The 17515-nt window shown below is 36.2% G+C and overlaps 1 protein-coding gene across 2 annotated transcripts in view; it reads left to right on the forward strand.

Annotated features, from left to right (window-relative positions):
- The window catches only part of LOC118189288 (uncharacterized), a 140545-nt gene that overhangs the window by 72175 nt on the left and 50855 nt on the right, over window positions 1–17515 (forward strand). For both annotated transcript variants that reach the window (XM_085825475.1, XM_085825476.1), the window contains exon 4: window positions 13860–13954. In XM_085825475.1, coding sequence (XP_085681601.1) covers window positions 13860–13954 — 95 coding nt within the window. The remainder of the gene's footprint in view (window positions 1–13859; window positions 13955–17515) is intronic.

Genomic DNA, 17515 nt, shown 5'->3' on the forward strand with positions numbered 1-17515 from the left:
AAGCTATATAGTATATATATGCAAATATGACGATGATACAAAATGTAACGCTTGGATGCAGGCCTTATTCACAGCATTTCATATTAGTTTACTTGAATTCGTAATTACCTTCAATCTGGTTGCATAATTACACTTAATTCTTTGACGAAGGTCGTTAATATTTTGACTTCACGGCATAAACACGGTCTTTCACCATTTTTCATAAAGAACTGTCTCAGGATATGAAGTCGGGACATTAATGTTGGCCATTCTATGGGTCCACTTCTTCCAGTATATTATTTCCAAGTCTGTCATCCAACGAATCACCCTAACATAGAGGGATGGTGACGTGTTTGTCAAATTTCAGTAGATTCTTGCTGGAACCAAACTAATTTCAAGATTGCAATGGATTCTTGTCGGAAACAACTTGATTGCAAGATGCAATTTGGGCCGTTGTTTTCCACGAAAGTGCACAGCATGTTGAAGCATTCTTCGCTGGTAACATTGTTGTCGTAAAAAGGGCTTTGCAATGCCCAGTTTGTAATTAAGATATTATTTTAGCAATATATTGCAGAATGGAGAAGTTGCTTTCGAAAATTAATCTCGTATAGTTATTGAAAGCAGAATATCATTCGCAAGGAACTATAATGATATCGTAGTGAAACCTTAAGTGGGTCCACAATATCTTTCAAAGTGAAGTGTGAGTCTTTTAAAAGAGGCTCCGTGGAACATGTGTGAAAAACATGAGCAATTGAGAGTAAATACAGTACAGTATGATAACAGCCCACCTGCGGAGGGGACGGGAAGTGTCCACCAGTGACCTTTAATTAGACAGCGTAAGTGGAGTTGAGCTCGAGGCCTACGTGATATGTCTAGCACGTAGGCCTCGGCATCATCCTTGTATTTTTCTATGAGAATGTGAATTCGGCTTATTAGATCAATAACATATTAAGTATGCTTGTTAAACGGCTGACTGAATGCGAGGGAAGGAACGCTTAGTTTCAGCAAGATGGAACCACAGCGCATACAGCACGTAAAGGGTCACGCGTATTCAGTCCGTGATCCCACCTGATCTAGTCATCGGCCATGGCACAAATCGACTTGGCCACTTCATTCTTCTTTGATCTTTCACCTTCTATCTTAGTAAGCCGCAAGGGTGTCCAGATTCTGCTCTCAACTCAACTCAACTTCTATCTTTCTATATTCTTTCATCTTGTGCGGATCTATAAAGGCACAGGCGAACAGTAAATTTCTTCGCACATTCGAAGAACTTCTTGCCCGTGCTCAGAATATGTGACCTCCTCTGCACACGTGCCTCGAGATCAACGCAGGTGAATACAGTACCTTTTCTTTTCACACGCATGTTACAAGGGGCTTTTTTTAAAAGACTCAGCCTCTTATTCAAAGTAATTTATATTTGTGGTTAATACAGGATGCAAATAGATTTTAAGTAATTCAAATAATTCATGATTGGAAGATAACTCTGTAAGAACTCTGTAAGAAGATAACTCTGTATAAAATCTGTAAGCTGAAAATTACGATGTAAGCATCGCTAATAATAAAGAGAACTATCTCAAGTAAAGCGTTTTACACATCTTTGGAAGGTTAATCGTTTTACGCAATTCATTCTCAGTTTTACACTTCTTTGAAAGGTCAATAACTCGGTGTAGTTCAAAGGAAGCCATATGAACAAGTTAAAATGAATTAAAATACCGATATCTGTTAAAACTCACGATTACTCTGAAATATTGAAGAAATGGTACTTTCAGAGATTAAAAATGAATACCGTATTTTTAGACATGATAAACCCATTTCTGTCTTTGACGAGAATTTAATGCTGAAGTTCTACAAAATCTTCAAATTTCTAATACAGAATCTTGAAAGAGTTATAGCAACTGAAAGGTATAATTAAAAATCTGTACCGAAGCAATTTGAAAAGTTTATACAAAACAGTTCACTTAAATGGTAAACTGTTAAACACCTTGTAAGGATCTTAAGTTTTACTAACGTTTATTTTATTTTAAATCTTTACTATCACTTCTTATTTTCTAATTCCGGCCAGAATTATAAGCGTTAATGTATTTATGCAAAGTTTGTCTGGCGAACGCCAAGTATTTAAGTTGTGGCTTTTTGCCAAGCGAGAGAGAGGAAGCAGTGAGTCGAAGCAGGCCGCTTACCTTAGAAGTTTTACTCAGTTGCTGGTTGCCTTCCAGGCTAGAGGTTTTAATCTTCTTGATAATTTTTAAACGTATTGTAGTGTTCACAGTTCTCTGTACTACATACGGCTTCCTGTTAATATAAGGCCAATCTTCCACGTTTATTATTTTAAAGTTAAATTAGAGTTTAGTTTTATTTTTATATTTTTACGTTTAGACCACAAGTAGTGGGTCTGTGTATTCCGAAGTACGGAAGTTATTGTAAATAGAGAAAAATAAAGGGTTTTGTATACCCTTCTTGTGTATCCTGTCTACTTCCCACAGTGATTGAACATAGCTTTAGTAAGCTCTCTGTTCCGAGTCAGGTCCTTGCATGTTCCCGAAGAAAGTAAGACGGAACATTGAACCTGATAGTGGCGCCCAACGAAGAAGAATAACCATGGCCGAGTTTCAAGAAGAACCTGTGCTGCCTGCAGAAGCGGCTCAGAATCCAGAAATGCCAGCTGCCGCCCTGGAATGATTTGGTTACATCGTCCAGACCATGCGCGCTTCGATGAAACCAGAAGCAACATTTAATGGAAACTCACCGGTAACCAGTTTTTTGGAAAAATTGGATGACCACTTCATGCTCTACCCCGTGCACGAATTTCAAAAAGTTACCTTAGCTACCAGCGCTTTGAGGGGCCAAGCGCTTAATTGATTCAAATGCATAGGCAGAAGTCTCTTGGGTCAAGCAGGAAGTCCCACCTATACTTACGAGAATTTCAAGACTGCCCAACTAAAAGCCTTCCCTGTCGTAAGAGATCGTGCGAAATTAGAAACGGAACTTTTCAGCATATATCAACAAAGAATCGAAAATCTCTCAAGCTATATTTTAAGAAAAATTCACGTCTTCAAACTCTTGTATGGAAACCGTCCGGATCCTGAGATAATTCAAGTGATTTTGCCAAGGTTACTGCCCCAAGTGCAAGACTTTGTTGAATTAAGAAATCCGACTACACTAGAAAAGTTATTTGAGCTAGCAATCCAGTTTGAAAGTAGAAGAACGGCGGACATTGAAAGAAGACGCCAATATCAACAGCGAAACCAATTTGGTGCGCCAAGACTACAGCAAACTCAAGCACACGGCTACGGAAGCAAAGCGAATCAGTGGGCAAAGAAACCCGAGCATTCAAAAACAGCCGGCGAACGTCGACAGTTCAATAGCAATCCAGGAAAAAGTCTCAAGGCCAGTGGGAAAAGAAGGAAAGCACGGAAATGAAAAATAATTTAAACTAAAACGGATTTCTGCTGACGGGAGGGTGCGGAAATCCGAAGGCCACGAAAACCCCTCTTCCTACAAGTTAAATACAGTAATGGTGAAAAATCGGACTCTTTCGAAGATTGAAGTGTTGGTGAATAATATCCCAGCCACCGCACTCCTGGATACAGGCGCGCAGTGTTCCTGTGTGGCAGAAGATTTTTTTAGGAAGTATTTTCGGAAATACCGCATATATAATTCGGATAATACGACAGTGTTATCGGAGCAAGGAGAAAATGTAAGTGTATAGGTAAATTACCGCTGTATGTCCGTATCAAGGACGAACAAGTAAAGGTGATGTTTTTCATAGTAAAGAATCTGCAAGCACATATTATTTTAGCAATAGATTTTCTTTCAGAGGCACAAGCAACGCTGGATTTTAATGAAGCGTCCCTTAAGCTGACGATGAAACCAGTTCGTGCAGAAAAGGCTGAACCGCCGATGTTAAATCTTGACCACCTGCCTAATGACGAGCAAGGAAGATCCGACAAGTGGTAAGTGAATTTGCTTCGTTATTTAGTGATATTCCAGGATTTACTCAGGTTACTAACCATAGTATTGACACCGGAGATTCAATACCAGTTCGCTACAAAGCATACCGGTATGATAAGAATAAGGAAAAAATTATAGAATGGCATATCACCGATATGCTACGTAAAAAGATCATAACGCCCATCTCAAGTAGTTATGCTAGCCCGGTGGTTTTATGTAAGAAAAATAATGACTATCCTTTGACACATCCAAAAAGGTGGAGATTCGCAATTGACTACCGTAAATTAAACTGCATAACTAAATATCCGGTATATCCGTTACCTATTATTGAAGAAATTCTAAGGAACATAACATCCACCAAATATATGACGACTTTAGACTTAACGACTGGTTATTTTCAAATAGGGGTTAGGCCTGAGGGCGTGCCTAAGACTGCTTTTATAACCAAGTCTGGCACTTATGCATTTTTGCGTATGCCGTTTGGTTTTTCAGGGGCGCCGGCAACATTTCAGCGATGTATGGACATTGTGTTAAGACCTGTTCTTGGAAAGTCCACATTTATCTATTTAGACGATATCATTATTACTAGTGATAATCTCGACCAACATGTAGAGGATTTAAGACAGGTGTTTTCTTTATTAAATGAGGCCGGTCTAAAAGTTAATGTCGAAAAGTGCAAATTTGCAGCCTCTGAATTAAAATATTTAGGTTACAAGATATCTCAGAAAGGAATCGAGACAGACGAATCAAAAATAATCGCTGTACAAAAGTATCCGACTCCAAACACGGCGAAGAAGCTCTCTTCTTTTCTAGGACTTTGTTCATATTATAGGTCCTTTATAAAAAATTTTGCAGCTATTGCTGAACCATTGTTAAAATTAAAAAGGAAAAACGCAAGATTCTCGTGGACGGCCGAAGCCAATAGTGCTTTCGAAAAATTAAAACAAGCATTAACGCAAGCCCCTGTGTTGAAATTTCCTGAAAAGGATGAGAATTTAGAAATTTCAGCGGATGCTTCGGATTATGCGGTAGGAGCGCTACTTTCGCAAAATCAGCAGCCCGTGGCATTTTTTAGCCGAACTTTAAATCAAACACAAAGAAATTATTCCGCGACCGAGAGAGAGGCACTTGCAGTTCTGTTAGTAGTGCAAAAGTTCCGAGTCTATTTTGGGAAGGCGCCAATAACAGTGTACACTGATCATGCGGCGGTAACTAGATTGTACTCAGGGAAAAACTTATCCCCAAGGTTAATAAGATGGGCACTCAAGCTACAAGAATATAATCTGGTAATCAAGCATACCCCCGGAAAGGAAAATATCGTAGCAGATGCCCTATCCAAAGTTAAAATAGATGAAGAAGGTAATACTGTAAAGGTGGCAATGCTCACAGCATGTAACTTACATTCCCGAGAAACTGTGATAACCGAACTGGGTAAGGATCCTGAATTTAAAAATATTTATGATTATTTAAAGGATCCTGAAAATTTTAGCCACCAAGATATTGTGGCGATAAGAAATAGGGCGGCCCATTACGAACTAATAGATGGTCTATTAATTTATACAAAAACTACGAATTCCAACAACGAATTTCGACCTGTTATCCCAGCTAGTCTTAGATTAAATATCCTGTAGGAGCTCCATGACAGCCCTTCTTATGCTTCTCATGCTGGTATTCGAAAAACTATCCAACGCGTACGCGAGGCAGTCTATTTTCCTGAACTGCAAAAGTTAACAAGGGCGTATGTCCAGTCCTGCCCAACATGTCAAGCAGTTAATTATATTAATTTCCGCCCGGCTGGGTTTCTAAATAGTATTAAATCCGAATTTCCAAATGAAATAATTGGCATCGATTTATTGGGCCCTTTCCCAAAAAGTCAGTTAAATAAAAGTCGCTATCTCCTTGTTATGGTTGATCATTTTAGTAAGTGGACCGAAATTGTTCCCTTAAAACGAGCCTCTGCGAAATTAGTTACTGATTCTATTTTAAATAAATATATTTTAAAATACGGGGCGCCCCTAAACGTTATATCGGATAATGGTCCTCAATTTGTAAGTAATATATTTGAAGACATGTGCCAAAAACTGGGCATACGTCATTTAAAAATGGTCCCGTATCGGCCGCAATCAAATATAGCGGAACGGGTCAATAGAAATATAGTGAAAATTATCCGTAGTTATGTTAAAAATTTTCATAAAAGCTGGGATAACTATGTCAATGAATTTGCTTTCGCTCTTAGGACCGCAAAACATGATACAATCGGGCAAAACTCCTGCTGAGTTATTTTTAGGCAGAAAGATTATAACGCTGTTAGATAAATTATTTTATGTGCAACAAAGAGCCCCAGAATTCAAAATGGGTGATATAGAAAAACTAATTAAAGAAGCAAAAAAGAATACTGAAGTAGCACAGAGAAAACAAAAACTATATTATGACTCGAAACGACGGGGAGTAACTTATAAAGTAGGGGATGAAGTTTTAAAAATTAAGCATTCACTTTCTTCAGCACCAGAAGATAAAACTGCCAAATTTTTTCCACGATTTGAAGGATCATATGTCATAGAAAAAATAACTCACGCTGTAGTGGTATTAAAAGCTAGAAATGGTGAAACCTGCTCCGCAAACATTGATCAAATCAAACCCTACTATGATCGTAATAAAATGAAAATTTTCAAAGATCTTTTGCAGGACCCGGCACGGCAGACACCGCAGGCACAAGCTCCAGAGGTGGAAAAACGACAAGTACAAGGGCAAGCCATTACGAGGCAGGAGCAAGTGAAAAGAAGGTTTCCCCGCGGAAAAATTGAAGGTAGCAAGAAAAAGAAGCCGTTCCACCGTCCAGAAAAGAGAGCTCACGAACACCCCCAGAATGAAGAAGAGAGAAGGACGACGTATGCAAAGAGAACCAGGAGAAATAACGGCAACTATAACCCGGCTCTAAAACGGAAAATCTACTCATCCGACAGGACTCTCCGCAGCAAATGTCGCCGAACTGCGGAAGGGCCACCAGCGACGGAGGAAAAGTTACAAGGAAAATTTGAACGGCCAGCAACGAGGTCCAAGCAGGAACACGAAAGAAGTTTCCCGGTTCCGCCAAGACCAGCTGCCATAAAACGACCAAGACCACAGGCAGAAACGAAAAAGAAGGTATTCAAGGGTGACCGAACTGGAGAAAAAAGAAAGCATCTAGAGGAAGGCACTGAAGGGCGAGCCCGTATAAGAAGGAGGATAAATCAAACAACAATCTGCACGACCTTTCAGGACTGGGCCCAGAAAACAATGTCCGAATATCACAAAGATAAGTAAAATTTTATGTTACTTTGCAAACTGAAGTTAATCTTTCATTCTTACTGCAAGTGGCAGATTTCAAGAAGTTTTACCTCATGCGAGGTCTACCTTTATCGCCAAAAGGGCGAGAAATGAGTTGTGACCGATTTTGGTATTATGTTTTTCAATTACTCGCGCGTAAAACTAAAGTTGATGTATAACAGCGTTGTGTAAAGACTTAAATATTGTAAAAAGTTATTGTATAAATATTATTTAAAACATTCTGGCAAGAAAGAAGTTTTAGTCTGAAAGACTTTTTGAAATGTATTTTTTCAATGTAGAAAGAATTGGCACTTGCTTTGAAAAGAATAGAAGTTAACAATGTACTACTAATGTATGTTTTCAAATGTGTAAAATTAACGGCATGTTAATATGTTCTTATATACAATGTGAACTGTTATTTTAAATGTTAAGAAATACCGTGATATGGTAAAAGTGAATGTTAAAATTTTTTTTTATTCGTGTGACTGTAAAAAGACTCAATCATGGTGAATATGTGTTAAAGGTTGAATGATGTAGTTAGGCTCTCTGACGCTACACTTCAGAGTTAGCCACTTTCAGAATAGTACCTCAGGGTTTAGAGTTGAAATTAGGGTGTGTTAAGAGATCTTGTTATGTTGAATTTTAACACGTTAGTGTTTTGATTGTAGGAGGAAGTGTTGAACACGTAGACAGAAACACATTCGTGTTTGGTGTTCTTTTACAACACATGTCAGAGAGCACGGGGAGAGATAACTAAAATAGTTATGAATGAAATAAAAATGTTAAGAGAAATATAATTATACATGTTACTTGCCATTTCATTGTGTAACATTTCATTAAACTAGTTTTCCTTCCAGATCTCTGGAAGGAACCAGATTTGAATAAAAGCTCCTGTTTAGATGCAGTACAGATGAAAAACATTGTGTGTCCTGGGAGCTGCTATTGTAAAAACAAATTTCTTTCTTTTAAATTTCTAGTTTCTAGCGAAAAATGTTTGTAAAAGATTGGCCTCGCGTTAGATTCTAGAGCTAAAAGTTTTCAACAAGGTCGTTTTAGACTTTAGTTTCAAACTAATTAACTCTGGCGGGAAGTATGTAAGGATCTTAAGTTTTACTAACGTTTATTTTATTTTAAATCTTTACTATCACTTCTTATTTTCTACTTCCGGCCGGAATTATAAGCGTTAATGTATTTATGCAAAGTTTGTCTGGCGAACGCCAAGTATTTAAGTTGTGGCTTTTTGCCAAGCGAGAGAGAGGAAGCAGTGAATCGAAGCAGGCCGCTTACCTTAGAAGTTTTACTCAGTTGCTGGTTGCCTTCCCGGCTAGAGGTTTTAATCCTCTTGATAATTTTTAAACGTATTGTAGTGTTCACAGTTCTCTGTACTACATACGGCTTCCTGTTAATATAAGGCCAATCTTCCACGTTTATTATTTTAAAGTTAAATTAGAGTTTAGTTTTATTTTTATATTTTTACGTTTAGACCACAAGTAGTGGGTCTGTGTTTTCCGAAGTACGGAAGTTATTGTAAATAGAGAAAAATAAAGGGTTTTGTATACCCTTCTTGTGTATCCTGTCTACTTCCCACAGTGATTGAACATAGCTTTAGTAAGCTCTCTGTTCCGAGTCAGGTCCTTGCATGTTCCCGAAGAAAGTAAGACGGAACATTGAACCTGATAACCTCACTTCCAAAAGTTAAGCACGAAGATGTAAAATGCAAAAGAATCAACAAATACTGCTTTAATTAACACAACATTCGGCAGGAGCATAGCATATATATTAATGCATAAAACAAAATCAATAATTATATACAGAAATGAAAACAATATTAAATTTTTGTAAGTTATCAGATAATGACATACTGGAGACTTAAACAGAATTATGTATAAAGTGAAAATAAACAGCATAAAATGAAAAAAAAAGGACATTAATAGGGTATGTTATCCTCCCCTCATCTGTATACAAAGTTTACACCTTTTGACCATGCTTTCAGTTAGGTGGTCAACCACCGCAGAATTAAGCAATCGTCATTCTTCTTGTAGAGCTGTTTCCAGCTCAACAAGAGCGGCTGGAGGTGGGAAACGTGAAGATACAGCACGGCCGAGAGCATCCGAAAGATTTTCAATAGGATTAAGGTCGAGCGAATATGTTGGCCATGCCATATGCGCAATCCCTTCACTCTCCAGGTGGTCATCGACGATGTCAGCTCTGTGGGGACGTGCGTTATCGTCCATTAAAACAAAAGTAGGACCAACTGCTGCAGCGTGCAATCTCACAATGGATTCTAGGACTTCATCATCTCGATACCAGAAAGCCGTTAAAGAACCCCGTTTAAAATATGTGCAGGTCGGTGTGGTATCCTAATGAAATCCCTGCCCACACCATAATGCTTCCCCCTCAGAATGCGTGATAATCGGTGATGTTCTGGGACTGATTACGTGTTCGTTGTTCACGCCATATCCTTATACGCTTGTCATCTGGCTCCAGAGCAAATCTTGACTCATCAGTAAACATGACATTGCCCCAGTCAGACACATTCCAATTGACATGTTCCCGGCACCACTGTAATCGTGCCCCTCTTGATTGGACAAATAGAGGAACACAAACTCGAGGTACCCGGGTGTACAGTCCACTCATATGTAATCTTCGGGGTACAGTAGCTGCAGATATCGCCTTACCAATGGACGCTGTAACCATAGATGTCACACGTGTGGAGGGCGCTTTGCGATTCCGCTTGGCTACAATAGCAATACATCGAACTTCCGCGGGGGTTGTAACCCTTGGGCGACCGGCTACGGGCATTTGGACAACTGTCTGTGTGGTTTGGAATTGTTTCCATAAACGTGAAATTACAGAATGATGAACGCCGAAGAAAAGAGCAACATCTGTGATCGACTGTGCTGCTTCAATGCGCCCCACAGCACGTCAGCGCTCAGGATCTTCCATTCGTCTTCTGAAAGTCATAGAAACACGTATGCCTTGAAAATAAATTGTACGAAAGTTTTAAACACCTTCTATTAGCACTTACAATCAACTTCTGTAACCCTTCATAAAGCTGGCTTCTTATATGATTGCCTTTTTTGCTTATTTCTTGACATGAAAGCGCGATTGGCTGTTACCTAACATATTTGCATACTTCCATCTACCTCTGCAGCGAATTGCATCCTCTTCAATTCTGATTGGCTGCCGGAAATTAGCATTTTCCTCTCCGTTCTTAGGCCCACCAGCGGCCGAGCTGTAAAGTCGCTGAACACTGGTAGCTCGGTCCGAGGTTCGAATCCCGCGAACGGGCTGGCAGCATGGGTGTTTTCGTGGTTTTCCCCATGTGTTACGTGTATACGAGCCAGTTTCCCTTAGAAAGTCCTCCACAAAGGCATCCCTCCCCTTAGGCAGATAGCCCTCGAAGCTTTGCCGTAATTAAATAACCTAACCTGACCTCTCCGTGCTTAACTTTTGGAAGTGAGTGCCAAAGCCTTCGTTGAGGTTTTACTGACCATATATTTTTCAGTGCTTGGAACGAAATAATCCAAGTGAAATTTAAACTTTTCCTCCGGTGTTAAATAACATTTACTGTGCATAAAATGAAATTAAATACTGTAGATCAACGGTTCTCAACGTTTTGACTAACGCGTCCCATCTGAACAAAAGTCGAAAAATTTTAGTACCACCCCATTTTCCAATAATTATTTTTAACTTTCTCAATAGAAATATTTAAAAAAGTGTATTTTGCCATTTACACAACCTATTGGCTATTTGTATTAAATATGCACCCATAAAAATATTAGATTAAAAATTGGTTAACATTTTAATTATCAAAATTTAAGTTCTAATACTTTATTTCTAAAATTAGTGTGAAATTTGGGCCTAATATTGTTTTATTTCACTTAGTTTTAACCGTAAATTAGGATTCACTTTTAATTTTGTTCTGTCAAAATCCTTGTTCGTTTAAATAGGTTGTACAAAAGGGCAATAAAAATTTAATAGCTTTATTTGAAATGCTTTTATTTATTTATTTATTTTATTATTTATTTTTTATTTATTTATTTTATTTTATTTTATTTTATTTTATTTATTATTTATTTATATATTTATTTATTTATTTTTTCTGTCTCAGCGAAAAGTTAACAAGTGTGTGTTATTTCTGAAATCTTCAGTTAAGAGTTCGATCACAATAAATTTCTCTCAAGTGTTTTTTTTTTTTTTTTTTTTTTTTTTTTTCCTTTACGAGATAAAATTTCAGGTACATTTCAACAAAATGGATTTCAAATCCAATTTTCTTTTTCATAACCCTAGGGGAAATACAAGTTAAAATTATTTATCAATGAAAAACAAAGATTTTTAATGTCGGATGCAAATTCCTCATTTATTTTCAAATTATTTTCGGTCAGAAAACGTTCTAAAAGTGGTGGAAAGCTTAAAATATTATTATCCAATTCTTTGATTATTAGCTCGAGTTTTTTTATCATTGCATTTATTTTATCTCTAATGGCAAATAAATGAACATTTTGTCCTTGTAATCCTAAATTTATTCATTAAACTTTCTAAAAATATCAGCTAAATATGCTAAACGCGCCAACCATAATTCACTAAATAAACAATTTTGCAATTCAGATTTTGAGTCACAGAAAAAAATTTGAATTTCTGATCGAAGTTCAAAAAGACGATTTAAACTTTTCCTCCCGATAACCACCTTTCTTTCGGGATGTAACCAGAAAGTTTCATCTTCACTGGGCATCTCTTGAGGCATAATTGTAAATATTCCTGAATATAAAGCTTGGCTTTTAATAAAATTAGCAATTTTCACAGTTTCATTAAAAACGATTTTCAAGTCTCCGAGGATATTTGTGGCTATTAAAGCTTCGCGGAGGAGGAAACAGTGAGTAAAGTTAGTCATAGGGGGCGGCTTTCTTTATTTGAGAAATAACACAGGAATGTTTTCCTGTTAAAGGCCAAGCTCCAACACTGCACATGGCAATGCATTTATTCCAAGGAATATCATTTTTAGACATAAAATTGTCGATTACTTTGAAAATTTCTTTTGCAGTTGCTCTATCATGAAGAGATTCACAGAATATATAATCTTAGGCAATTCGTTTATCTTCTTCCAAACGTATGTAAACTAATAATTGAAGAAAATTCGTTATGCCAGTACTTTAATTCAATTGCAAACGAAATACTCACTGTGTTTTACTTTTTGAATAAGTGTCTCTTTTTTGTCTTTTCTTTTTTTTTTTTCATGAATTCAGCAACTTACTCTGTCATTTGGTAACGGAACACTAATAAGTCAATTAACCGTTTTCGTTAAGTATTGTTATAACGTTATATTTAGGTGCTGGTAATACGAGTTAGGTGCTCGTATAAGGTTTTCTTCAATAATGTGAGCTTACCCCAATCTTGGCAATTCTTAGGCTTACTAGGTAACCAGCTTCCAAAGCTTTTTCACTTGAAGTAACAAAACCTTTCATTACTTGTTTACTCTCTTTGAGCTCCGATAATTTCCTCTTCAAATATTCCTCAGATTTATCCTTTAAAATAGCATGCTTAGATTCAAGATGTCTAAGAAACGATGGTTTCATACTTTGATTGGATAATATGTAGCTCACCGCAAATAACACATTGAGGTTGAAAATCTATTTCATCTCCATCCCAAGTAAACCGAAATGATAAATAATTTTCATTACATTTTCTATAAATAATTTTTCTAGTGCCAGTAGATTGTTCTGGATCCATCACCTGTGAATCGTCTCTTTTCCGGTTAGTCAATCCTAGCCATTTTTCCATTTTAAAGATCTAGGTTTGTTTTATTATTGTTTCACAAATATTTAAATTCACAATATATTACGAATTCTTTAAAAACAAATGACGATATTCTCAAATCGCAAAGAAAAGTAAGGAATACAGAGCAACAAGAAGACAAAATTCCTGCTGTTAGAGACAGCAAATCGACGTAAAAATGATTTTTGTTGAAAATAAAGCAATATGAGCCCGGAAATGGTGGCGACATAAAGTGTAGACATACTAATAAACGGATCAAACCTAAAAAAATAATGAGATACTATTATCTTTTTATAGGAACTTATTTCCATTTCCTATTAAATACAACCTATTTTCCATTATTCCTTTTAAAATCATCATTTATGACAAATTTCGTTAGGTCTATGGCTAAAAGAAAATTTGTGAAAATAAAAACGGATTATGATGCTAAGGTCTATCAGTGGCTATTGACCGTGAACAAAGCTCAAATTGCACAAATTTACGAGTGTTAGAGAAGAAACTTAAACAAGATTTTTGGGGTATTTAATTTTTTAATTTAATAGTTAAAAATAGTTTGTTTCTTTGCGTACTACCTATTTTTCTATTGCGTACCACCAGTTATTGGTTGAGAGTCCCTGCTCTAGATCGTTATGTTCTAGTTGAGAGGAAAGTATAAAAACAGGGAGATGTTTATTAATTTTTATAGGCTACCAGTAGATAGAGTTGATTGAGATCCAAGATAAATTGTCATCGTTTATATTTTTATTTTATCTTTGAATCTCGTATAGAAAGACGAAATATTTATTCTTTTGCCTAAAATTTTGATTTTTTAAATAAAATATTACTCAATGTTACATTAACATTTTATGCAGGTAATTCCTGAAACGAAAGTGGAGATATTAAAGAAGTTAACAAAGGAAGATTTAATGGATATGAAACATGGAGCAAACCGCATGCTCACTCATCGGTAAGTCCCTGTTTGAAGGATTTACAGTGCTAAATATAGCTATTATTTCTATACCAATAACTGTCAGCTCATATGTCCAGTTCCAATTTCAAAATTCTTGTCAGTTCTACCTTATAATGAATATAAGTGATAATTGTAACTATCGCTTTATATTAAATCAATATTCTTAAATCAGAAATGATAAATCTTACGAACTCTAAATAAATCTTATCTCTGAGCGTTGAGATATAAACTATCGCATTTCTTTGATTTTGAGATGAAACGTGCTGCGGGATGTGTTTTTATAGCTAGTGGAGGCATTAGGTTATTTGGAATTAGGAGAAATGAAAAATGAGGAATGCTCTCGCCAGGACTCGAACTATGGACTTCTCGAATTCGCGTCGAGAGTGCTGACCACTACATTATGAAGGCATGTTAAGAAGGCGGGAAAAATATCTTATAAATTGATGATGCCTTAAAATTGCTTTCTCGAAATATCGCACAATTTGCGAATTCTTTGATCTTACTGAACGTTCACTTTCTACTTTAAATGTTGTACCTACAGTTCCATTCGAAAAAAATATAGCGAAATTATTTTCCCACATTTTTTTTAACATAAATAAACCAATTTTTATTCCTTTATATAAGTAAAGGAAACAATGTAATTTAAAAACATTCGAGTATCATATTTCAACGACAATATCCATTTTGACCGCTCTCGAATCGATCTGGATAATTTTCTTGCGTGACATCTATACACACGGGCGGAATAACGGACTCTTTCAAACGGATTGTAAAATATACTTTGGCTTTTTTCGAGACGTATTTATGTGCATACACTGCGAAAAAAAAATAGGACAGTTCTGTAATCTCTTGTTCTACTGGGCCGATGACGGAATTCAAATCTCGAAAGCGCGACTTAGGATATATATTAGATTTATATAAAACTTTGTTCTAATATAAGTATTTTGACACAAAAGCGAAATTTTTCTGAAATAACATGCCAATTTTTTTCCGTATTTCGATGGAAATTCGAGGCGTACTATCGTAACAGAAAGATAAGCAACGAAACGTGCGCTGGCTAGCGAAAACACGCTCTGAATAAACTCAGAGATTCACTCATTTAAATAGTCACTTTAAATTTACATCCTGGCGAGGAAATGCGAGGGGAAGCTGAGGTGTTCAGGAACGATAACAAAATTTGAATAAAATGTTAGTTAACTAAAAGAAACCCTACAAGTGGGTCAATTAAAATATAACTCAAACTTTCCATAATAAAGTGAAGCAAAACAAATCAACTAATGAAATTAATCGAAAACTTCATTATTACTCTACGGCTCACACGTTCGCCTTTTATAATATAAGATAATTTGATGTCTATTTCTATAGTTCGCATTATCCTGTTAAAAGAGGCCACAACCAGTGAGTCCTAAGCAAGTGCAACTCATTAGAAAAGATACGGGTGTAAGTTTCCCCTGCGAGCGATGCTTCTACATCAGGATAAGGCGAAAAACATTTTTTTTTTTTATTATTATTTATCTATCCCTATGCCCCGCAAAAGTTTCCTATCACTTAGCTAAAAAAAAGGGGGGAAAATCAGATAAAATTATATCTTCCGTTAGCGCACCTCACAAGTTCCGAAAAATGGTGAAAGTCAATTTTTTATGGTTACTAAACTCTTTACTATCAAAACGTTATAAGTCCTAATTTGAAGTTTGGAAGAGGAGGAACACACACGAATACAAAATAAAAATAACCTCGTGATTTCGAATTGCTTATTATTCAGTAAAAAAAGTTTTTTTTTTTTTTTTTTCAAAAATAGCAAATTTCGTAATTTTTAGTTACAAACCCTTTTAAATGGTAACTACAATTATCAAATATTAACTAAAAACAACAAAATTAGTGAGTGATCATTTTGAAGTCTCTGACCGAGCAGCTTTTGCAGTAGTACCATCTATTCTTCAAGATTATGATAGGATAGCTGATTGAGAGAATGCTCAGGTCGTTGCCGTAAACAAAATAAGAGAAAAAACTGGTAACAGAAATAATTTGCAGAATCAGTCTATTAAGAAAATAGTACGTTGTCTGTATTTTGATGGAAGAAAAGATGACACGATATTAACAAAATTAATTCAAAGCGTTTTCGAAGAACTGGAAAAGAGGACCATTTTTCCCTCATACAAGAAACGTATAGGATACATATAGGACTAGTAAAGGGATAACGCTTACCATAATTTTGCATTACACTATATCTGAGATTAAGAAATTCATGTGAAAGAGAGGGATGAAACTGTAATCGATTACCGGTTTGAAAAATGGTGTTATCCCCCAGATCGATTTACACTTTGGGAGATCACTGCAGTGAGCTACGACACTTCAATGTATTGCAGTTCCGTCAATTACTTCATTACTTGAATGATGTTACCACACTACAGTATAGTACACTTGGAAGAAGGGGCCCCCAGAACTAGTTTATGAGTTGTCACACACCGTTAAACTCCCCAACCCCTAGAGGCGATCGAAGAAGGCATAACAACCCGGTCAACCCAGGGGGATTTATATGATGCCCACAGTCTGGGAAACTTCACACAGATGAGATATAGACGGCAACACATCCACCAACAAAGAGCAGAACATAGTAAATCGTAATCCATCTCCAAATGTTGATCAAGAGCAGCCAAGCCCCCAAGAACAATCTTCGAAATCTAATCATGTAGCTTCCCCACAACCAAAGGAAGACAAGACAGCACCATATGGTCCTTGTTAAGCCTGAACCTACCGCCGAATAAACGATGGTTCCAGTCCGTTACACACCGCGGTGGTCGAGACTACCTAAGTATAGATCCCATGGAGGTAGGAAGTAAGATGGAGTCGCCCTAAACAAGTTTCTCCGTACCCTGCTCTGAAGCACCGGCGATCCCTACGTGGTGACCAAAACATTGGGTCATTTACCATTGAGTTCTATGGGATTTGACGCATTCGGGTGTAAATATTTTGTAATTACGTAGTAAATATACATATAAATGTATATATTTTCTTTTTCTACAACACTTCAGAGTCCTAATTATGTGAAAACAACATATTTTTAAACAACATTTCATTCTGAACGGAATTAAATGCTATACTTTTCACAGGACAGTTTTCTCAGAATGGTTTAATTTGAATGAAATATTTTCACAAGTTTTCGTTAATTACATCAGAAAAAAAAAATTAAGGTAATTCAATTTTATTCGGTTAAGGTACAAAAATTAAGATCAAAGTTTATTGTATTATTAATATTAAAATTATGCATTATTTTTCTATTTATAGATCTTCTTCCTAAAATACTTTCTTAAATATGACATGATTTTTTGGCTTCTGAGGCATCTTTTAAATCGAAAAAATAAAAAAAAGTCAATTTATAATTAATGCTCTATTCGGTTCATTTTAAATTAGAGAATTATTAGGAATTAGCGAAATACTTTAAATAAGTATTTCGCTAATTCCTAATAATTAAATAGGTATTAAATAGGACTTAACTTTCTCTGAACATTTCTGAAAGGGAATAAGTTTTTTTTTTTTTTTTTTTTTTTTTTTTTTTAA

This window comes from Stegodyphus dumicola, chromosome 10 (genome assembly GCF_044657685.1).
Source record: "Stegodyphus dumicola isolate Sdum_Otavi_A_Nest chromosome 10, ASM4465768v1".
Taxonomy (NCBI): domain Eukaryota; kingdom Metazoa; phylum Arthropoda; class Arachnida; order Araneae; family Eresidae; genus Stegodyphus; species Stegodyphus dumicola.